General features: G+C 44.7%; 1 protein-coding gene across 2 annotated transcripts; it reads right to left on the bottom strand.

The window, feature by feature from the left end:
• Window positions 1–1,113: 1,113 nt before the first annotated feature.
• On the bottom strand, window positions 1,114–21,742 carry STARD7 (StAR related lipid transfer domain containing 7). Of its 2 annotated transcripts, none has more exons than XM_079987539.1 (9): window positions 21,590–21,742; window positions 17,390–17,833; window positions 10,071–10,261; window positions 9,162–9,211; window positions 8,465–8,575; window positions 8,291–8,373; window positions 7,580–7,679; window positions 4,860–4,944; window positions 1,114–3,184 (listed from the first exon to the last, which is right to left on the bottom strand). In XM_079987539.1, exons 2-9 carry the CDS (start codon window positions 17,812–17,814, stop codon window positions 2,985–2,987), a joined length of 1,245 nt encoding a protein of 414 aa, XP_079843665.1. In that variant the 5' UTR covers window positions 17,815–17,833; window positions 21,590–21,742; the 3' UTR covers window positions 1,114–2,984. The 2 variants fall into 2 exon arrangements, with proteins under 2 accessions (XP_079843665.1, XP_079843666.1); XM_079987540.1 differs by lacking the exon at window positions 21,590–21,742 and adding an exon at window positions 21,254–21,301.
• Between the last annotated feature and the right edge of the window lie 1,905 nt (window positions 21,743–23,647).

The following is a 23,647-nucleotide window of genomic DNA, read 5'->3' as shown; positions in this document are numbered from 1 at the left end:
TCGGTTCAAGACTTGTGCAGAGCTACTGGTTGATTTGGATGGACATGGAAGATGCCGATGGAAAACAGGCTGTTGAAGCTCAGATGTACAGTGGTGCCTCGCAAGACGAAAAGAATCCGTTCCGCAAGTCTCTTTGTCTAGTGGTTTTTCATCTTGCGAAGCAAGCCCATTAGCAGCTTAGCGCTATTAGCGGCTTAGCAGATAAGCGGCTTAGAAAAAGGGGGGGAAGGGGGAAAAACTCGCAAGACATTTTCGTCTTGCGAAGCAAGCCCATAGGGAAATTCGTCTTGCGAAGCACCTCCAAAACAGAAAACCCTTTCGTCTAGCGGGTTTTTCGTCTTGCGAGGCATTCGTCTTGCGGGGCACCACTGTACAGCACCTACTTTGTATACACCAAGTCCTCCCAGGTCTATCCTTGGCTTCTTCAGGCAAGGCTGGGAGTGCCCCACACCTGTAACCCAGGAGAGCCGCTGTCAGTCAGTGTAGACAATACTGATATGCCAGTGGTTTCATGGGCATTAAGGCAGCATTCTATGTTCCCATGCCAAAACCACATACACCTGGTTTAAAACTTCTTGTCGTTAGGGCAATAGCTTCCTTGCCTCTCTCCATGACAGGCAAAGCCAAAGGAATGAAAAATCGTAAACGGCTTCATAGCAAATTTACATAATCAGCTTTTTCTTGTCACAACACATGAATTGCTCCAGTACACAGTTGTAATTTGTTACTGACACAGAGAAGGATGGATTTCCGTAGGTCACTCACAAGTAACAGGATAGCTCTGAGGCATCCTTCCAGTCTTTCAAAGTCCTATATCCCTAGTCTCACCTTCGTAACTTTTGGAATGATGTTCCTGCCAGTGGACTGACCTTTTTTAGGTCTTGATGTGATAGTATGAGAAGGTGCAATACACAACTGCATTGCTGATGAGCAGCAAGGAAACTAGCGCTGCATTTCCATTTAATCCCCGGGACTTAAAACCACCTTTGTTTTTGGAGAGAGAAATGTGCATGGGGCACGTGACAGATGTTCCACACAAACAAAAAAACCCAAATTGCTCTAGCGGAAGGAGATTTTGTCCCATTCATTCCCAAAAAGGATCGACTCATGAGGTTGTCGTACCAACTGGTTACCTTTATTGGTGCTTTGGTTCTAATAAAAACACGAGCTTTAATTAAAAGCATCAGTAGCTATGTTTAACAGGCCAAACTGGCCACAGAGCAAGACCAAAGGGGTCTTCATGCACAATTTCATCCCACCCCACCCCCCAGATACAGCCGCCTGAAACTCTCAGCTGCCAAGCCAAGAGGCGCTCTCTCACTTTAGCACTGGATCTCCTCAACACAACCTGGCCGTCTCCTTTCTGCTCCACATGAAGCTTCTTAAAAAGACATCACATGCTTCAATGCACAGAATGAGAGGGCGGGAAATGCACCCAATTTTTCACTGGCACAGAAGTGGTTCCTTGAGGATATTTATATACAACATCAAGCTTCACTTGCGATTCATTCTACTTTGCATTCTTTGAGGACAGTGAAAGCAGCAGAATCCTCTCACTGTAGAAGTAGGTACCCTGGGTGTTTACCAATGACCCACTTCAGGACAATTCAGCTTATGGTGCCTGTATCTGGAAGGAGATCACTGGCACACGCCTTTGCTTCACACGGAACACAATGGAAGGCAGTAGTGCACCTGTATAGCAGGCATGTAGGAATGTCATCTCCCCCGCCACCCTCAACGATAAATGAAGGAACCAAGCCAATGTAAGTTATTAAAAAAACTGAGAATATGTAGGACAGATGCATGTGCATCTTCAACTCCCCCTCCTCTCCTGAAAACCAAACCTTTTGTGTTATAAGATGTTAAACTTTTGTGTTATAAGATGTTAAACTTTTACAGATGGTTTCAAAGCCTTTCATGCCAAAACAAAAGCATGTTAGACACTCTGACCTGAGATGCACACACACACTAATGTCAGGTATTCAAGTTCTATTCAAGGGTTTCCCAAAGGAAGCTCGATTTCCTCCCCACTGCCCTGGAAACATATTAGTGAGAAGTCGGCAGCTAATAGGCGCTTCTCCAAATCCAGTGACGAAATCAACCGAGAAAACCAACTGATTTACGGTTGACACAAGCAGATCCTGTTTCTGCTTCGAACAACTATAAATGAAACATTTGGGGCTACCATCAGTTTGACAAAGGGAGTAGAATAACTCCAGCCAGAACTTGAGCCAGTAGCTGTTGAATGTTATCAAGCCAAGGAGGAGAAAACAAAACAAGATGCATAAAAATATAGCCTTCCTTCACTCTGCAGGTGCCAGAGATGCAACAACACCACTGACCCAGAGCCTGACTTCCAGCAGCCTGACTTCCAGCAGCTGCTTCCAGCAGCCTGAAGCTGCATTCGGTAGTGCCAGAGGAGAAAAAGGCACGTTGGCAGCAGAGCAACACACTGCACAGGTGGCACACACAGGGCCCCAAAAAAGCATTCAGGCCCCACTGAGGATGCAGAGTTCCTGCCCCAGCAACAAGTATTTTGGATTGGCTTCACTCAACGTGTCAGTGGAGGCACTGCAGGTGCTCATGTGCCACAGTTACCTGTAAAAGGGTCAAGGCTATGGTGGCCCTGCTGGTTTTCAGGGCCACCTCTGAAAGGCATCTGGCAGCACCAAAGGAATGGCGGGGATGTGTGTGAAGAGAAAAGGAGAGAGACTTTTGCCATGAACATCCCCACTGGGAAAAAGAAGATCACCAGAACACAAGTGGCACACAAAATTGCTTTACAAAGTTGCTGAGCCTGGCTTCCAATGGCAAGATCACTGCCCTCTTCCGAGATGGCACAGGAGAGGGAGGAGTTATAGAGACAGGAAGTGACCAGCTGAACTAAGGTCCCAAAGGCATCCCTGCAATCTTCATCCTTTCCAGTTTGCAGAATGAAAAGGCTTGGGCTGCCAACTCTGAGCGGGGTTGGGGAGCACTCTCCTTTAAGCATAGTCTATCTGAATAGGGCTGCAGGTCCCTTCACCTTTGTGATCCTGGCTGGGCATGCTGGCCTTCCCCTCCTTGCTGTCATTGCTGCCAGACTCCAGGGACTTGGCAGAAGAGATATAGTCCTTCACTTCGATTTCCATGTTCTTGGCTTTCAAAGCTGCCATGTGCAGTTTTTCCAGGAAGTCTGGCATGCCTGAAAAGGAAAGAAAGGAGGAATAACAGAGAAGTCAACCCATATCAAACTCTCAGCATAAAAGGATTACATACTTTTGCTAAGGCCATGAATCCAGACAAGAAAATGGTTCTGTAGGTGGGCAGGTCTCAGGTCTGGGAACTGGTAGGTCAACTAGATGCACAGTTCCTTGAGGTGTTCCTTGAGTCATTCGTCACTTGAGACTAAGGTGGCCTCAGTGGCTAGGTCAGCTTTGGCTGCTGCACCAACTATGACTATTCCTGGACAGAGAAAGCTTAACCAAAGTTATCCCCATGCCCTGGTAACTTCCACACTGGAGTACTGCAATGTGTTCTATAGGGCTTCTGTTGAAAATGGTCAGAAAGCTGCGACTAGTACAAAACACGGCTGCACACAGCACCAATTTTGATCAGACTGGATGCCTATCATCTTCCAGGACAAAGTTACACTGCTTATGTTAGTATTGAAAGCCCAAAACTACCTGGGTCCCTAGAACATGAAAGAATGCCTGCTCCCATACTGCCTAAATATTAAGATTTGTGGGGAAAGCCCTGTTAGAAGCGCCCTCACCCAATGAGATATCTGGGGTGGTGATCCACAGTTGGGCTCTCCTGGTGGTGGACCAATGCCTCTGGAATGACCTGCCCTCTGAATAACCATGACAGTGTCATTATTTCATTCTCAGCTGAAGATGCACCTCCCTGCTCAGGCTTTTGGGGGAAAGGCAAGGCACACTGGTTTGGACTTTTATTGCTGCTGCTTTATTTGCATGGAAATTATACCGGCTGTTTTTAATTTTATTGTTTAATTTTCCACCCTGGTGACAGGCAAATTATAAACACGGAGAAGTAAATAAACAAACATTTTTTAAAAAAAAATCTGTTCCTAAACCCCATGGTTGTGCCTCTCAGAGCCATCTTCCCTGTGTGAGACAGTAACATCAGCCATCAGCAGATGACTTTGCCATGCGATACCCATGGCATCCACAGCGTGTGGCGCCTTTGGTGCTTTAAGAAATGGAGGGAGGCGTTAAGCCCAGGCAAACTCAAGGGCAAATCCCACAAAGTCTGTGGGCAGTTGCTTCCACATAAACCTGGATATGACTGGTACTTTAAAAAAGTTATATGCAGTAATTCAAAAGGCAACATGAGTATCTCCTGTGAAAGCACTCTGATGAAAGCATCCAAGGGTTCAGGAATCATCTTTCTAAAACACAAGCAAACAGCCCTCAAATAAATGCACAGTGACCAGAACAATGCAGCCCTACGAGCCATCATGCTGGATCAGGACCTTTGATCTTAGGATCTAAAGGACTGCTTATGTCAGGAAGATGCTGGTACCAAGGAATCCCCAAGGAACACAGCAGTCACTTGAGGTCAAACCCCTTTGAATGGCCCAAAAGGCAGCATTTGGCAACCTGGTGCCCTCCTGATGTTTTAGACTGCACCTCGCCATCAGTCCCTGCCATTACAAAGGGAGCATTTTGTCACTGATAATTTAATCCATGCCTCTGGCAGGGAAAGTTATCAGAGATGGCCTTCTTCAGCATCCTGATTTGAAAAATGAGAACTTTTTGATCCCATGGCAAGCATTACACATCTGCTGGCAGAGAGTTCCTCTGGTCAACAAGGTTTTTTTGCTTGTTAAACCGAGAGATCCCAATGCAGTGACTCACCACTGGAGACCATCCAGCTGACACAGTACCGGGGGAACACTGTCTGCGGGTTGTCACTGTATGTTAGCAGGTAGTCAAAGCCATTCTGAAAAGAGAAAGGGAGTTAGCAGGCCCTTCCTGGGAGGTCAACCAGCAAGGACAACTCCATCCCTTTATTCACTCAATTTCTCACATACACTTCTACATAAAGCCATGGAGAACAAATGAAAAACACAAAGCAAAGCAGAACCGCTAGAAAGACTAAGGCAGCATGGAAATATTTAACAGAAGAAAAACCACACTCCAGGACCACCAAACTCAAGGTTCTAATGGGCAAAGGCAATTCTTGGGGAACCTGACTTCTCAAAAACTTAGCACCAACACAAATAGGTAGCCAATCTGTAATCCATTTGGCAGGGGCTGCTAGCTTTTTGGAACCTGTGCCATACTTGCAAACTGAATAACCTGTCATAGGCCTCAAGCAGACACCACACCCTGTTTTCTTGGGCTGCAGCAAACTGCTTCTTTCAAGACTAATTTTAGTGGGCATAGGGACCTCTATGAGTCCCAGAGAAAGCAGCAGTGGGTGCCGCACTGACAACCCTGCAGTACAGAACTGATGTGTTCTGCTTGGGTCATTTGGAAACGGCATAAAATGTTTAAGGGAACTATGTATATTAAGGAGGCTAGCTCCCATCTGGCCTTCTGAGGTGCAAGAAAAGTTTATGAGCATGGCATTGCCTCATGCAACAGCAAGACTAGACTTTATACACAGGCTTTAAAGGTAAAGGTAAAGGTACCCCTGCCCGTATGGGCCAGTCTTGACAGACTCTGGGGTTGTGCGCCCATCTCACTTAAGAGGCCAGGGGCCAGCGCTGTCCGGAGACACTTCCGGGTCACGTGGCCAGCGTGACATCGCTGCTCTGGCGAGCCAGAGCCGCACACGGAAACGCCGTTTACCTTCCCGCTGGTAAGCGGTCCCTATTTATCTACTTGCACCCGGAGGTGCTTTCGAACTGCTAGGTTGGCAGGCGCTGGGACCGAGCAGCGGGAGCGCACCCCGCCGCAGGGATTCGAACCGCCAACCTTTCGATCGGCAAGCCCTAGGCGCTGAGGCTTTAACCCACAGCGCCACCTGCGTCCCACATACACAGGCTTTATCCACCTGCAAATCATCTGACATCACATGATTCAAATTTCAAGCCAGGAGCAGGCACACATTTGCCCCAAAAGGGCACGGTAGGCTTAACTGAGAGGGCTCAGAAGCCAGATGTTCCCAGTCCTGTTTTTATAGTATTGTCCATCCTGACAGCCAATAGCTATGCAGGGTCTCAGGAGGCAAAGAGAGGCTCCCGCTAACAATGCTTCCTGACTGAAGCCCTTTTAACTGGAGGTACCAAGCAAGGTATGAATGTGGGATCTTTTGCATTCAAGGCACTGTGCTGCAATAGCTCCCTAAATAGTAAAAGCTCGGCAGCCAATCAGAAGTCGTGGAAGACCCGTCAGACGTTCAGGTTCCAAAGAACGTTCACAAACCAGAACACTCACTTCCGGGTTTGCAGTGTTTGGGAGCTAAAATGTCCAAGGATCAAGGCACGACCGTACTTAGTATCTAAGTATTCAGGGCAGAAAAAAGAAAAGATATGTACAGTGTACACTTAAACAATAGAAACTACTCCCACAGAAGGTAATGATGGCCATCAATTTGGAGGGCTTCAGAAGAGGATCAGAAGTGGTGGTCCTGTCCAGTGATTTTGGATAAAAGTATTTCACAAGGCTGAAATGATTACTAATCAAACAACTATTTAGATGCAAAGATTGCTCATTGGTCAATACATGATTCAGAAGCCCAAGACCTTACCCCAAAATATGTTTTTGTTCACACCATGACAGCAGCAAAAAGAACAATTTCCAAAACACAGCTAAATACAAAATTGATGGAAACTTGCTTTTCACAATTATAAGACCTGGTCCTCAAGGAAATTAACCAACAAGCTACAAGAATGAAGAAATGAGAAGTTTTATGGTGTTTTATTAGTTGTGCTGTGACAAAAGAAAATGGATGCAAACATCTCATGGTGATCTATGGGAAGACATATTCATAAGATGGGCATTATGATTGGAATTGCTTTCATTCAGACATGATAGCTTGTACTCATATGTGGGGGAGGAGGTTATTCATGTTGTTTATATTTGAAATTTAACAAAATGAAGAAAAGAGGATTAGACAAAATCACTGAGCATAAGGCTATCAATGGCTACTAGCCACACTCACTATGCTCCACAGTATGCCACTGAATAGCAGTTGCTGGGAATCTCAAGTGGGGAGCATGCAGTTGTGCTCAGGTCAGATCCACCTTTCGCGCTTCCCATAGGAGGCATCTGGTTGGCCGCTGTGGGAACAGGATGCTAGACGAGGTGGGCTAATCTTATGCAGTGGTGCTGCACCACAGGCCCATAGAAAATTAACCACCCCTTTCCTACCTTTGTAGGAATTCAGATCAGCCACAGTGTTCTAGGTGAGGGGACCTTCCAAATGCATTTTTATACTCTGAGGCCTTGATATGAGTCTCTCCAGAAGTCATCCAATACAGGGCACATTAGAAGTTAGACTCAACACAGTTTAAAAAACTGGGTATTTTAATTCAATGACTACCACTTGGTTCAGTCTCGCCTCTTGGGTAGATAGTTCTGGAAAAACCACCCAAACAAACTTTCTCCTGTAAAAGTTGGGCACTCACCTCATCAAACGAACTGTGAGGGCGGATAACCATTTGAGATTCATAAGTTTGAACACGGACAAATTCGGGATCTTCAGGGACATTTGGGTGTTCAACCGCTCTGGCAACCAAACAGGAGAAAGGACAAACATTTCAGAAAAAAAACTTCAAAATTCCCCTCAGCTCTATGTGCAGAATTCATCACAATTAAATAAATATTATAATCTGAGTAAGAATATCTATGTCCCACCTTTCCTCAAACTGGGACTCAAGGCAGCTTACACAAGTTAATGTAGAGAAAATATGAAAAGCTAAATACATATAAAAGGTAATAATTAAAAATAATTAAACTGAAACAGAATGGAAACAAATATATTAAATAAATAAACAAATAAACAAATATATTAAAATACTGCAAGTTGAACGTATTCCACAGCTCAAAGATTTTTAGAAGAGTAGTGAGGAAAGTTCATCTAAACCAATCAAAAAGTATTACAATATAAATATATCTCAAACATATAGGTATTATCAGGTGCAACCAGCTGTAGGGCAAGTAGATGATACCTCCAGATGCAATTTTCATGTCTTCGTCTCCTTTCATTTCCCAGCATTTCCCCCCATAACCTCTCCAAACCTTGAGGACAGAATTATGCAAAGTAAGTAGCTCTATAGAGAAGTTTAATTTGCAGAATAAATGCAGCTGTATCTTCCACTTGGCCCAGGATCCCTTACCGTGACACAAGCACCATCAAATTGTTCTCCTGGTCCACACTGTACCGTCGCACATACACATAGTCCCGTGAGTACATTGGATACTGAAAGGAAGAAGACACAGCTGTAATCCTGGAGCAGCTGCCATCAACACACCAGTGTCATTATATGGAAGTCAGAGAAAGAAAAACTCACCGGAAAATGAGTTACCCAGTGAATAACCTCTGATCCAGTGTCCTGGTCTCTCTCAATCACCTCCAGTTTAATGACTAGTGAGTCCCATTTCTTTCGATATTCTGTATCCAGCTAGAAGATAAGAATCCAGAAGAGTTCCCTTGAGATGACCCTACAATTTGTTTCTTACTTGTCGAAGTGCCAACTAAGAAATGATGAAATACTGTGACAATTCACTAAGAGGCAAGATGGGTTTTATGCCTCCTGGTTTAATCTGCATTTCAAACACCATGGGGAGACAATGAAGCGATGTCACTTGAGCTTGCTGCACCAGGTGGAGAAGCTTGTCCCAAAGGCCCTCACCTTGGCTACGAAAGGTATTAACTCTGAGTCCAGTTTCCCTTTATTTCCAAGGAATGCAAATTGAGATCACTGCATTCTGGTGCCCTTGACACTCCCCCTAGTAGTCAGACATCTCAAAGAACAGGAACAGCAGCAAGAACAGGGGCATTCAAAACACAGTATGAGTTGAAACTTCATTGCACCAGCCTTTGCCAAACTGGAGTCCTCTAGAGGTGTTTTGGACTACAATTCCCATCAGCTTCAACCAGCACAAAATGGACAGGAGGTGTAGTCCAAGGGCACCAGGTTGGTGAAGGCTACATTAGAGACATCATTCACTCAGTGAGGGGCATGGAAGAGAGATGAAAATACTCACTTGCACATTGAAAAACTGCCTAGGTGTCACATCTGTGTATGTCCCAAAGACTACAAAGGAACGACAAGACATAAATTGTTTTTGTAAATTGTTAATGTTCTATATGATGGTTTTTCTACAGTATACTGCATTTATGTTTTTGTCAAAATGTAAGTCTAATGCAACTAATAAGTTTAACAATAAGTGACTAACAAGTTTACTGCTGGCAGTGATAATACTACTATTATGATTAATGCATGGATTTCAGTTACTCTGTACATGCTAATCTCTTTGCTTCTCATCAAGCGAGTCTCCAACCCCATCCTCCCATGAAGATGACATTTTTTTTTCTTGCTGTTTACAATTCTGATGTGTGTTTACATAGTGCCCATAAGCCAGTACCACTTTTCCAATTCATGTCCATCTGCAGACTAACTCTACAGCTACCAGCAAACATGTAAACCATGCATCATCTATGGTGTTTCCCCTGAACAATCAGGTGTCCACACCAAATTTCCTCACTCTGCTTGCCTTCTGGTGAGAAAAGCTACCCACAGCCTCCAGCCTGGCTAAGAAATAAACTGCAGGTGTCCCTCCTGCCACTTCCTTCCTTATCCAAACTGCAGCACAAGCAAGCGTCTCCCTGGAACTCTCCAGCAAGCAAGGGGCTCAAGGAATTGGGGGCAAGGACAGAGGGGTACTGCATTTCCTGTGCATTTCTCCCCCCCCCCCCATGCAGAGACTTTTGCATTTGTTTCTGCTGGTTAAAAAAAAGGCCATGAACCCAGCCCAGGTTAAAAATAACTGTTTCTATCCCCTTTTTCAGTCTGTGTTCTTCTGAAAGCCCCTTAACAAGTTTGCTGTTGTTTTTTCAAGTGTTCTTGCCACACAAATGGGCTTCCAAGTAGGAAATCCAGGAAGCAGGAATACCTCGGTACTGATACAGATGAGTCCCTCCAATTGGGCGCCGCCATAGCTTGAAGTGCTTCTTGTCCATCACCATTTCCCAGCTCTGATCCCTGGAAACAGAACCTGCATCCTTTGGCTCCTGTGTCTGGCTCATTCCTTTGTTACTCTGGAACACATTGATTTCTTCCATGCGTTTCATCTCTTCTGCAGACCTTGCGATGAAAGGAGGACAACAATCATCATCAGTTAGGGCTTGCTCAGTCTGATTCAACCTATCAGGACAGCTTAGATTACCATAATCATCCGATTCTTTGGTTTAGAACTGGGATGGGGAATGGGATGGCATTTTTATGAGGGCCAATGTTGTGTGGAAGCTGCAAGCAGGATGTAGGCATGAGCAGCACCAAGTCCACAATTGTGTTGTGTAATAACACCCATTTCCAGTATTATCATTTATTTCATTTAAGAATCCCTGACATCCTTGCCCATCTTGGAAAACATTCAACAGAGCTAGTTATGGGGTGGCTTCTAATACCTGTTTAGTTATTTTGCATATTTATTGTAGCACTGGTGTCCAAAAGGGTTGAATTTTGGGGCAATCCCACACGTGGAGATATGTACCAATAGAGGTGCAGCCTCTCCAGAATTTTGATGAGGTTCCTGGGTGTATCAGCAGCAACTTACATGGTGTTATGTAACATCTATAGGTAAGTTTCAAGATGAGTTCCCTTCTTTTGGCTGAGATGGATTTAAAGGGAGGTTTAGACCACAGATTAGTTCATTGGGTAGAGTTTCTTTTGTAGCCTATGTCATACTCCCATTGTTTTTTGATTGAGATGAGGGGATTTGTGGGATTCTGGAGCAGTCTTTGTACATTGTGAATGCCATCCCCTTGCCATGTCCCTCTATTGTCAGCAGAAGGTTTTCAAAGGTGGTCAAAGGCTTAGTGGCTGCTGTTTTTACTCCTGGGTTGTTTAAGAAGCATGCAGTTGGCAGTGTGTTAGCCAGGGCATTTGGGTGTCCCCTAGTTTGTCCTGTATTTCTTGTGTCAGTATGGGTTTATTATTTTTGTAGAAGCCTGTTAGGCAATATAAGCCTTTGGCTCGTCAAGTTTTGTTAAGTTTTGGACTGTGTGATGAAATAGTGGATGGTTTTCCTAAGTTTGTTTTGGAGGAATGGGTATCCTGTGGTGGGAGCGTTTTCAATCATGTCTATCCAGTGTTCCAAACTAGCTGGGTACCACCCTTTGTGCCTAGCATCTCCACCTGCCTGGCTGCAGTGAGCTGGTCTGCTGGACATAGCGGCAGCAAAATATGTGCATCTTTTGCTGCCATGCTATCCATGCGAAACACCTGACTCACCCAGCAGCGCAGCAGCAGCAAAAAGACATTTCTTTTTTGCAGCTGTGCAAATCAGGAGTTTTGCAAGGTAGCAAAAGATGTGTCTTTTGCTGCCACGCTGCCCTGCAGACCCCCTGAGTCACCCGGCATCAAAATAAATAAAATATAATAAAAAATATTTTTGCTGCCAGGTGAATCAGGTGTTTTGCAGGGTAGTGCAGTTGCAAAAGATGTGTCACAAAATCCTAGGTAGAAGGATTACTAAGTATTGGAGGGGTCATACCTTAACAGTAGGACACATGCTTTGCATGCAAAAGATCACCGGTTCAATCCCTGGCACTTCCAGCTAGGGCTGAGAGAATCCTGTCTGAAATCATTGAGAGCCACTACTAAGCAGTGTAGAAAACACTGAACTAGAGGGAGCAATGGTCTTGACTCTGTGGTTGCTCCCATGATCCTATGACACTTGGACAAGATAACTCTTGCCCAAATCTTATTCACTTCAATGGAGTTTGCACAGCTCCATCCTGGGTTGCTGGGCCTCTGCACTAATTTAGTCACACCTACCTCTTGTACAGTTCTATCCTCAAGGATAAAGGTATTTTTTTATTTAGGTACTTAAAGGCTGCCTTTCAGGGTTGCTCCACTCAAGGCAACTCAAAACACAATCCAGAATACATTACAAACTGTTAAAAATGAAAGCATTATATAGTAACACATCTAAAAGAGATAGAGAAGTATAATATCATGAGAACATACACATAAATACATGCAGCAAAAATAGCAAACTAAAACAACAGTGGCAGATAACTACCAGTTTAAAGTAATCCATGTAAGGGCCAAATGTAGCTACTTAGAGAGGGAATTCCATAAGCATGGGGCCACTACTGAGAAGGCTGCATCTCTAGCGCCTGGCAATCTAATACTTTTTAGCAGAGGGCCCAGAATTGAAGCTTCATAGAGGTTTTATTACATAATGTGTTTGTTTGTTTGTTTGTTTGTCAGTCATTCATCAGCTGTGTAATTCTCACAGCCCACCAAAAACAAGTTGATGATGGCAGCAAAGGAAGACACTGATACTATGCTATTTTGGAAGCTGCTAGAAAAGATAAGAAGAGTACAGCTGCTTAATCTTGACCTGGTTACTAGAGACAGAAGCCTTAACAAAAGCAAGTGCTATCATCCAGCTGGTTTCAGGTGGCCTCTTGGGACACTGCAACTTGAGCATGATTACACAAAGGATGAAACATTTACACAAGGCTTAAACATGCAGAGAGCTGAAGTCAGCAATACAGTCATACCTCGGGTTAAAGACACTTCAGGTTAAATCTTTTCAGGTTGCATCCCTCGGCGACCCAGAAGTAACAGAACAGGTTACTTCCGGGTTTCACCACTTGTGCACGCGCAGACGCTCAGAATGACGTCACACGCATGCGCAGACGCGGCAAATCGCGACCCGCGCAGACACGGGTTGCATTCTGCTCATGATGCGAACGGAGCTCCAGAATGGATCCCGTTTGCATCCAGAGGTACCACTGTATGCTAATATCTGAAAAGGTTACCCAGAAGATTCCTTTAGACTGGGTCAAGAACAGGTTTTCCAACACATTGATAAACAAGTTCCTCTCTATAAAAGCTGAGAGCATGTCAAAATATTAAACACTATTTATGGTGAGTTTGAGTAGTTAGCCTCATTGCAGTACAAAAAGCTCTTACCAGCCACCACCCCCTTACAGGCACATACTTGAACACTGCAGTCCATCTTGACGGTAGGAGGCAGGGTAGCAAAAAGCCACTCACACCAGCAAACTAATGAAGCTGAAATTTCATTGAAATTTCCCAATTCAGCTGTAAGTCCCAGAGGCCAACCAAACATGCTTCCAAAAGGCTAAAGCTGAGCACTTTTGCAGAGTCTGCAGTAGGACATGCGAAAACTCTGTGTGTGTGTGTGTGTGTGTGTGTGTGTGTGAGAGAGAGAGAGAGAGAGAGAGAGAGAGAGAGAGAGAGAGATTGCATGCCAAACATGCACCATGAATAGCTAGCTTCCTTCACGCTTTTAATCTCTGAACCAGATTCATGAATGTACTGTAATCATTAAGAGGGTGCTGCCATCCAATCTTTGAAGAACACTAGGGGTCACAAAGGGAGAGAGAGTCCACCACACAGATGTCTGACACACAGAGATGTCTGATGCAGGCACTTTGCAGCATCTTGGGGTCCAAGAGGAAGAGGGGAGTCTGGAAGGCAAGCCAGCCATTCCCAGGTTTTTACCTCTAGGTTGTTGTTGGCATCCGTCTGCCTCAAGAAACAATGGAAGAGTGCATCATCTGGGGTAAAGTCAAACCGTTGGAGTTACAGTGCCTGTTGTGGCTGCAGAGACCAATACGGGAGAGACATGTTTTGCAAGAGAATTAGAGATAAATTAGAGTGATGGGTCTATTGCTGGTTATTAACTTAATGAATCACTGGTGGACGTAATGATTTCAATGTTTTTATAACAGTTAAGTCACTTACAGAAAACTGTTGTTATGTGGCATATTAAATACTTTTAGAAATCAGTGTGAAGGCAAATCAAGAGAGGGCATGGGAAGCCATATTTCTGGTTGCAAAGATAGTTTAAACTGAAAATAAACTGCACCTCTGCAAGACAAACGGCAAAATCCCCTCAAACTGGGATTTAAGGGGAGGAATTGCCAGCCCTATTTTACTGCCCTTATTGGGAGAATGAAGATGGTTCAAGGATAGTCCAGCTCCAAGGGCCTTCTGGCGGCTCCCTCACTGCAATAAGTGAAATTACAGGGAACCAGGCAGAGGGCCTTATTGGCAGTGGCGCCCTCCCTGTGGAACACACTCCCTTCAGATGTCAAGGAAATAAAGAACTACACAACTTTTATAAGACACCTGAAGGCAGCCCTGTATCAGGAAGTTTTTAATGTCTGGCATTTTATTATGTTTTTATATTTGCTGGAAGATGCCCAGGCTGGCTGGGGCATAAATAATAAAATTATTATTATTACTACTCCTACCACCATCATCTCATCATCCCCAAGAGATATGCAGACCTATCCTGTTCCCACAATATCATCTGCCACTTAACAGCTGCAAAGTTTCCATTGACAGTGCAGTTGGTTTTACAGGCTACTAAACACATCATCCAAGGAGGATTCTCCTAGGTTGTTTTTGCTGCTGTTGAAATACTGTAAACCAGACTCCATTCTTTTTATCCCAGATACTAATCACTCACCCCATCTATCGTGATCCACTCTTTACCATAATTAGCTAAATGCTTGCAAGCGTACTCATACACACACAGCTACTCATGACAAGAGTTAATAGAACAATTCTGATCCCAAATACCCAACCAGAGGAGTAAAACTCCTTCCTATCTAGTGCTCAAATAAAGAGGTTGACTAGGATGGTTGCAAGGGAGGGGAACACTTGTGAAGTCCAAAGAGGCCCCAACATGGCCCAATGTTTGTGGAACATTATGGAGTCACCTTTTGGGAAATCCTGCCATTCCTCCCCACAATCAAACATCAAGTAAGCCACATTAATCCTTCAGGACAACATTATTATTAAATGTGTACCCAAGCTCCCCATACATGACAGCTAGCACACACAATGTACCTCCTAACCCTGCCCTCCAACAACAACAGAACAAAATAAGAGAGCAGCCACTAATAAAAATCTGCAGAAGGCAAACAATCACCCCCTCAAGTCAAAGACCTGCTTGAACAAAAAGCTCAATGTATGCCCCAGCTTGTAGTTTTCTATTGCAGCAGATGGCAAGGAGGGGGCAAATCTGAGAGAGGACTTTCTCCACAGCAGCACCCTGTCTCTGAATTCCCTCTCCTAGTAGATCAGGCACTTTCCTGATCTGAATATGTTCAGGCAGAATTTGAAGACATTTTTATTTGCCCAGACTTTTGGAAGGATAGGAACACTCAGGCAATTTGGATTTTAAAACCTGTCATTTTTATTATTATTTTGGAAATGGTCATCAGATGTTATGCTTGCAGTTTCCCGGGGCACCCATTTTATGGAAGAAACAGTTGCCCAGGGTGACGGACTGGGTTTCCCTTGGGAAGGAGTTTCAAATCCTTGGTGTAGCCACTGTAAAGACCCTATTATACATCCTCACTTCAAATGTTTGCAGTACACAGAGAGCTTAGTCTCTCCCAAAAATCTTAGAAGCAAGGCACTTCCATACAGGGGAAGGGAATCCATCAAGTATCTTGATCCTAAGCCATTAGAGGCTTTAAAAGCCATAAAAAGAAAGCACTGTGATTTTTTCCTGGAAATGCCTCCAATGTCAGTTATATTATTCAAACAATAGAGTCATGTGCCCTCCAAAATGGACCCTGTCCTCAGCATTCAGGACCAACTAAAGTTTCCGAACACTTTTAAAGGGCAGACTCATAGTCATCCAAATGAGATTTAGTTAGGGTAATATCCTCCTTCACAAATTACAGTCTAGCCTTTGGAGATTAGCCATTTCCAAATATAGAGTCTGTAGTCTATCCTTCATTGTCTGTGGACAGCTGCACAGGGTGTTTCATTTAAAGATGCCCCGTTGAGGTCAGGGGAGATTCTCAACAGGCCTTATATTCCCGCTACTAAATCTGGAATTGACCCCCCCCCCCAAAAAAAAAAAAAATGTACAATACAGGCAATAATAATCCAAAAAGCCACACATCTGAGCAGAACACTTCTGGTGTTTTTTTTAAAAAATGCACCAGGGGCTAAATAGTATAGTGAAGAAAAAAGTAGTAGATTTTAAAAGGAAAGTTAACTAGTGCTAAATTGTTAGGCCAACCTATCTAGAGCCAACCAATCATAGAAACGTTTACTGGTGTTCAAAATAGATACGTAGTTGTCATGGATTGGTTGGATGCAGAGAAGTGGTGGGAGGCCCAGTTGGGGAACCCCCACAGGAAGAAGGCTCAGAGCCAGGGGACTGGTGATGAGATGAGGACAGGTGGTCAAAGGGAGAAGAGGGAGAAGACTGGGGGGAGGATGTGTCAGAAGCTGAAGAGGTAGCAGGGCTCAATGAGCAAGTGGAGGCAGGCTGGTCCTGCTGTGATCAGCTCTCTTCCCCCCTGGTGTCCTAGAAGACGCAGAGAAATGAAGAGGGTGGAGCATAGAGAAACAAGACAAAGGAGCCTTAGTTTGCTGGGGAAGGAACCTTAAGACAGCGGTGGAAAGGCAGGGATCTTTAGTCTTCACAACTGCCACAATTTGGGAAAGACCTACTGGGGAAAAGCCTGTACTGTTTTGGTTTCTTTGAATAGAGTTAACTTAACTGAAGCCGGGTGTTTTATTGCTGAACTATGCCTGACTACTCCGGCTCCTGACAGAAGTTTAGAAAACACAATTTCAGCTATTTGAGACTATGTAGGATGATGAAACCTCTGCACCTTGACTGTAAGCCATAAGCCATCACACCTATTACTACCCATCTATCACTTCTCTACCTATTATCACTTTGCTTGAGTATTTAAATATTCCTAGCCAAGGATGACTTATAATTTTTTTGAATACCAATTAACAGGAATGCCAACTTCAAACTGCAGCAAGATTACACACAGCCCTATTATTCAAAGGACACTATAAAAGAATCACTGGCCAGTCCTTCAAGCCAGGAGCTGGTCAGTCTTGCCCCACTGTTGTCCAGTAGACCCGGAAGAACTATTGTGCCACTAAAGGGACAAGGCTCCCCCTCCCCAACTCAGTCACAAGTTTCATTTGACAGAGAAAAAGATAAAGTTTGTACAGTCATCCATAGAGCAACAACCATTTATTTGGGAGGGAACCACGACGTAAATATTCCACCTCATCTGGCACTGCCTCCAAAAATACAGATCAAAGAAACTGAAATACTAATTTCAGAGCAAAACATGAAAACAGAAATAAAAGGAATATGCCATGTTATCCACAAAATTAAAGAGCACACAATGTTTTCTGCCTATAATGGCCCTTAGAAGGAAAATTAAGACCCACCTTTTCAGCTCCTCTTCTTTGATCCTCTCCTCTTCCCACAAGAACACACCTGTGACGGCTGCCATCAGCTTGCAGGCACTGGTATAACGCCCTAGGAACTTGCGCCACAAGGAGCTGAAGAGGCTTTTGCGTGTTCTCTCAGAGTAGATGTTACTGTACAGCTGTCCAATCTGCTGAGCACGCAGGACCCTATGGCCGGTCACATAGCTGCACTGGTTGGCCAGCAGCGAGAGTAGGTTTTTCTGCCTTGGACATTGCTCTGTTCCTTTCCGTAGCCAGGTGAGCAGCCACTGGTACCTGTCTTTCAAGGACTTCTCATTTTGCCAAACAAGTTGTAGTTTCCCTTTGTAGCCGATGAAGCGGGCAGTATTCGTGCAGTAGGAATAAATGCTGGAGGGAGGCCTCCAATGAAGTGGGTGGAACATTCCTGCCAAGCCTCACGGACTTGGGAAGAGAGATCAGAACAGAAAATTAGTCACAAAAGATGCCAACAGAAGTCTTTCACACCTACGTGCTTAGAATATGCCCTAACTTTGCAGCTCTGCCATTCCCAGGCTTTAGTCTCACGCTAGGCTTCCAAAAGCCACCAAAGGATCAAAGAAGCAAGTGTAGCCACATTGGAAAGCACCCCTACCTCCCACCAACAATCCATCAAAACCTTGACAGAAGACTTATTTACCTCACTAACATCAAATAGATGAAGAGCAACTATGGAATTTCAGTTACCTGAATGACAGTAGTGCAATTTTTAAAAGCTCTCACCATAACAGACCCTTGCTTTGTTCAGTGTGAGTATGCATGATTTTTCTGTTACTGCATAGCAAAAAGTTTCTAAAAAATTATTTTGCCCTGCTGTGTTTTATAGATGAAATCACAAGCCACTTCATCCAATTAACATATAGCACAACCAAGAGGATTAGTGTGCTGTTATTCCCAAAGCACAATTGCCATTACTATTTTAGTTAAGTCATTCTATTTATTTTAAAACAGAATTTACTCAGTTGCTTGAAATTAGACTAAGCAAGCTCATTTAGGCCAAAAGAGAAGGTGGCCAGGAAATTTATAATACACCAGCAGATAGGTCAGCTCATGCATTGTTTGAATCTGTGGTTTCTAACTTTCCCTTCTGTTCAAGCACAGTTTTTCTTCAAGTGGATACCAGGCAGATCCACAAGAAAATATACAAATTAATGATTAGCTTCTGTCAGCCAGCACAGTAATAGTCAACAGGAAGAATACAGAAAAGGTGGAGGGGGGGTTAGTCTGAAAAGTGTCATTTTGAAAGCTTGCTTCCAAGATTTGAGCAAGTAGTTTGTCTAAAAAAATATGTCTCTCCAAAAGCAGTAGAATCATTGATATGGCTTGCGGGGAAGAAATAGAATAAACACCACCAAACTACACAAATCAAATGAAAGGGGCAAACTGTTCACTGCATTCCTTTGCCAGAAATTCTGCTTATCAAACTGGAGACACACCCTCCCACAATTTTCCAGTGATTTGACCTCCTCTCCAATCAGAGAAGGAGCCAAAAATAAACAGGCTCTCTCCCAGCTCCACCTTGCTTTCACAATACAGCAAAACCTGGCAGGTAATCTGCATTAGCAGCATTAGCTTTCAGTCTTTCAAACAGCCTAAGCTTAACAATCACCCAGCAATGACCCTGGTGCAGGACCATTAATAGTCACGTCTGTACTCTAAGCATGAAAGAGGAAGAAGTGTTTGACAGGCATCTTTTTGCACACAAGGTATTCTGCAGCAGCTGCAATGGAACACCCTCACCCAGGATTGCTTCAGGGTTTGCACAAGAATATTAAGGTAACAGATAAATGAGCAGCAATTGCTTTTCTCTTTTAGCTGCTGTAGCTGATCCCAAGCACAAACCTGTTAGTCCCTTAATGGCCAAGAAGTTTGTGGAAGCTCTGGGTGCAATCTTAAAACTGACATTCCTATCAGCCTTCGCAATTCTGTGCTGACAAGCAGCCACTGATTCTTTGACAGGACCACAGTAAGCCACTTACAGCCCTAACCTACATTGTGAGTTGAATGGAGATTAGTCCCAAAGAAGTGCAGCCTAATTCTTTCAGGTGTCACAGAAAATTTGGGTTTTAATACAGCTGCTTTGAAAATTAGACATTAGCATGCCTTAAGGTTACAGAAGCCCTCCAACCCATCCAGTCAGGTGCAAAGACCCTTCCTCCTGTAAGTCTTTTGAGGCCTTTTGTGCCTCCTGGACAGAGGGTAGTAAGCAACTAAATTCTACTCAGTGGAAACCCACTGAAATTAATGGAATAATGAAATTAATGGAATAATGAAATTAAAGGGGTCTACTAAGCATGACTGTTGGATACAGCCTAGATCATCCTGCCTGCAAACCACTAATAATCTTTATTCGGGCTACTCTGTTTGCTGCCAAAGTTCTGAGTAAACAAAAATACCAAAAAATTGCTTTCCCCCAAATTCTTTACATGGAAATATTTAAATTTGCAAATTATTTATAAAGGCTTTGTGTCTACTGGCACATGAGATGGTTACAACAAAGAACAGAAGCGAAGAACAATATTCCTTAGGTCATAAAGCAAGTAAATAGCAAAGCTTCCTTCAGGAATCTAGGTCCAAATCTCTAGATCAGCCTTCTTAGTGGCATAGGAACTGCACCCAATTCACTACAGGAGAAAAAGAAATGCTACAGATTTTCAGAGTGAACCAGAAATACAGTACTTAATTACTGTGAAGGCTGGCAACATTAACCCCTCCATGGGGGAATCCCTTGCAGATGACTGCAGCTCCTAGAGACAGGCAGTAAGAATGTATTTCCTCAGCAATGCCCAAAGAAGAACCACCATGGTGCACCAGCAAAACCTTCATCTACCCCAGCTGCAACAAAGCATGTCTGCCCCATACTGGTTTCTACAGCCACATCAGGCACTACAATTCCCAGAATGGTTTAACAACCAATCCTTCCCAGAGAACTCTAGAAATTGCACCATTGCAAGGGGAATAGGGGGCCTCCTAAAAACTCTCAGCACACCTAACAAACTACAGTTCCCATAATTCTTTAGGAGAAACCATGACTGTTTTAAATCCTATTACAGCACCAGAAATGTACAGTGTAACTGTGGCCTTGGTCAGGTCCATTAATTTTAACAGGGGTCTACTCTAATGCCACCCTGCAACCCTAATCATTATTCTGTTTATTTACTGTATTTCTATACTGCCCTTCATCCAAGGATCACAGTTAGGGGTGTGTGATATATTGATATTTTGTCTCTTACTGGTATGAACTCCAGACTGAGATAAAGGGTTCATTTTTTTCACCTTGTAATGTATTGAGAATGCACTGCCCAGCTGGCCTTGCAGACCTGGCAAGCAGGAAGCAGGGAGGCGGTACACTCTCTTTCCTTGGGGGTTCTTAAGCAGAGGTTGGATGACCATCTGCAACTAGGCGCCATGTGGAACCTAGATTGTCTACCTGACTTTCTAAACTTGATCTGCACCAGTTCCTAATTTGTTACAGGGCCAAATTCAAGGTGTAACTATGGGTATATAAAGCCCTTAACAGAACAGTAACAGATTCTCCAGAAATCTTTAATGATTTAGTTAAACATGCTATCACTGCGTAATTTTCCATTTAATTACACGCATCAATTTTAGATTTTTATTCTTTTCAATATTTTCCTAGATTATTATAAGCTCCAACCTTATTTCAGATACATATCGAGATGTCGATGTTTAGCTGGCATTATACCGTAATATCGAAAACCAGAAACTGCCCAGCCCTAACCACAGTATAAAAACACACAACAAAGTAACAAAATCCCGTGGCCCGCTAAGCAGCTCAACTCCGGCCCCCGGCGACGCCCCCACCTGTCGCGGCCGCGCTCTGCGCTCTCGCCTAGGCGTGTGCCAGCATTCCACTGAGGGGCGAGAGGGCCCCGCACTTTAGCCACTTCTGGGCTAAAGGGGAGCAAGGAAGGGCGAGCCCCGCAGGCTGGGCAGGGAAGGAAAGAGGCCCAGGCCGCTTAACGCGGGGAGACGTGGGGGGCTTCGCTTGCCGCTTCTTCCTAAGGAGCCTCTTCCCGCCACACTCTGGCCAGGGCCTCCCCGAGAATGCGGAGGGACCGACTCCGTCGCCGCCGCCGCCGCTTCCACTCGCTCTTTGGCGGCAGAACCGGCGGCGGGCGACCTTCAGCACCAACTCACCTGGCGACGTCCGGCCCCTCTCGCGGTTGCCAGGGGCGACCGACCAGCGGCCTAGCGGACTGAGAGGCGACGCGCTCCGGGTGGCTCCAGCCTGCCGCCCTCCGCTTCCCCTCACAGCCAAGAAGCCCCCGCACCAGCGACACTCCGCTCGACCGACCGACTGCGCGCGCGCGCTGCGTCCCGCCCCCTGCCCTTCGACAGCGCCCCGCCATTGGCCGCTCCCTCACCGTCCTCGCCGTCCGGTTGGAGAAGACGGGCGTCCGTCTTCTTTCCGCAGCCAGCAGGTTAGGCTGCCCCTGCTTCTTCGTTTGATCTTGCTGTCACCCGCCGCCAACCCTCCGCTCTGCCTTGTGACCCGCTCAAGGGCGCCTTGGAGACAGCAGGTCCCCACTCGGGGCTGCCCCTCGCGATGCCTGCGTGGGTTGCTGGAGGACTAGCGGTGTGTTTTGTAAGGTCAGGCCACCGCCACCGACTCAAAAGTTGGTACCTTTTTCCCTCACACCGAGCTTCAAAAACAAAGCCTCTTATCGCACTTAAGAACGGCGTAACTGCGCCGGGTATGAAAATCAGCAAGCGCTACCACCACCCTTTGCTAAATCTTCATGTACTGAGGAAACGTAAAACATTTCACCCTTCTGCATTTATTTATTTATTTATTTATTGCGTACAAGCGACCGAAAAGGCAGTGCAGGATAATGGTTGAGGCGGGACACCAGCGTCCCAATCCCCAGTCAGGGTTGGTGTAAGAACACGGCAGTCCCTTGCACGTCATCCTGAGCTCAATTATGAGTTAGGCAATTATGAGTTACTCAAGTTCAATTAATTAATGTTACTACGCTGCTCTTTCTCCCCCCTCTCCACCAGGTTCGGAGGCTAATATTTCAAAAACTTGGAACTCCTGCTAGGACCCGGAGCTTAGAAGCCACACACTTCCATTAAAACAAGGAGAACCTGCGACCCTCCAGACATTGCTGGGCTCCAACTCCCAGCAGCAGCAGCCAGGCAGGCAAATAAACTGGAGATGGGAGTTGTAGTAGTGCAGCATTCATCCCTGCACTGAAATGGCAGTAGAGGAAATGTTAAAAGATGTATTCTCCCTTGTAGGCAAAACAGAACTTTCATAAAGCGCTAAATGATTACTGTACTTCAAACACCTCAAGCCAATTAAAGCTGGCAGCAATCAAAATCAGTTTCAGTAAAACTTTTAATCCTAGATTTTCAATAATTCTCATAGGCTTTGAACACATTTTTGAATCATTTTGCACTGCTATATTGCCATAATGGGGATTACTCTACATGGTTCCAGAATTTTAAAGATAACAAATCTAACAAGAAGTGGCTTTTATTAAATGTGAAGTTATCATATCACAGAGAAAACTTCTCTCCCATCAGGATCTTCAAAACAACATATTTGTAAAGGTAAGATAAAAGAACCCAGGACAGTTAAGACCAGTCAAATTTGACTAGGGTGCGATGCTCATCTCCGTTTTCCGGCTGAGGGAGCTGACATTTGTCCATAGACAGCTTTTCCAGGTCCTGTGGCCAACGTGACTAAGCCACTTCTGGCACAAGGGACACTGACGAGTGCCAAAGCGCATGGAAACACCTTTTACCTTCCCGCAAAGGCAGTACCTATTTACTCACGCTGGTATACTTTTGAACTGCTAGGTTGGCAGGAGCTGGGCAAAGCAACGGGAGCTCACCCCATTGCATGGATTTGAACTATCGGCAAGCCCAAGAGGCTTGGTGGTTTAGACCACAGCAGCACCCACATCCTCTTACAAACCAAAATGTGATCAGTTGCTTAAAATACAGAAGTTAATCACTTTTTTAAAAAGTTTACGTAGATTCCACCCTGCAGAACATTTGTCTTTGAATTTCCGTTGGGTAACATGTTGCCATACCTTTTGAGTACAGTATTTTACAATTAGGTCAATTGGGTGTGTGTGTGTGTGAGAACAAACAAATCTAAAATACTTGGATGTGAGATGCTGCCATCCTCTCTGGGGCATAGATGTTCAGAGAACAAAGAAAGCAGTGTTTGCTCTGAAAACGTGT

Source organism: Podarcis cretensis (assembly GCF_951804945.1).
Source record: "Podarcis cretensis genome assembly, chromosome: 8".
NCBI classification, from domain to species: domain Eukaryota; kingdom Metazoa; phylum Chordata; class Lepidosauria; order Squamata; family Lacertidae; genus Podarcis; species Podarcis cretensis.
Note: the sequence above shows the minus strand (reverse complement) of the source record. Positions and strands in the feature narration are given on the sequence as shown.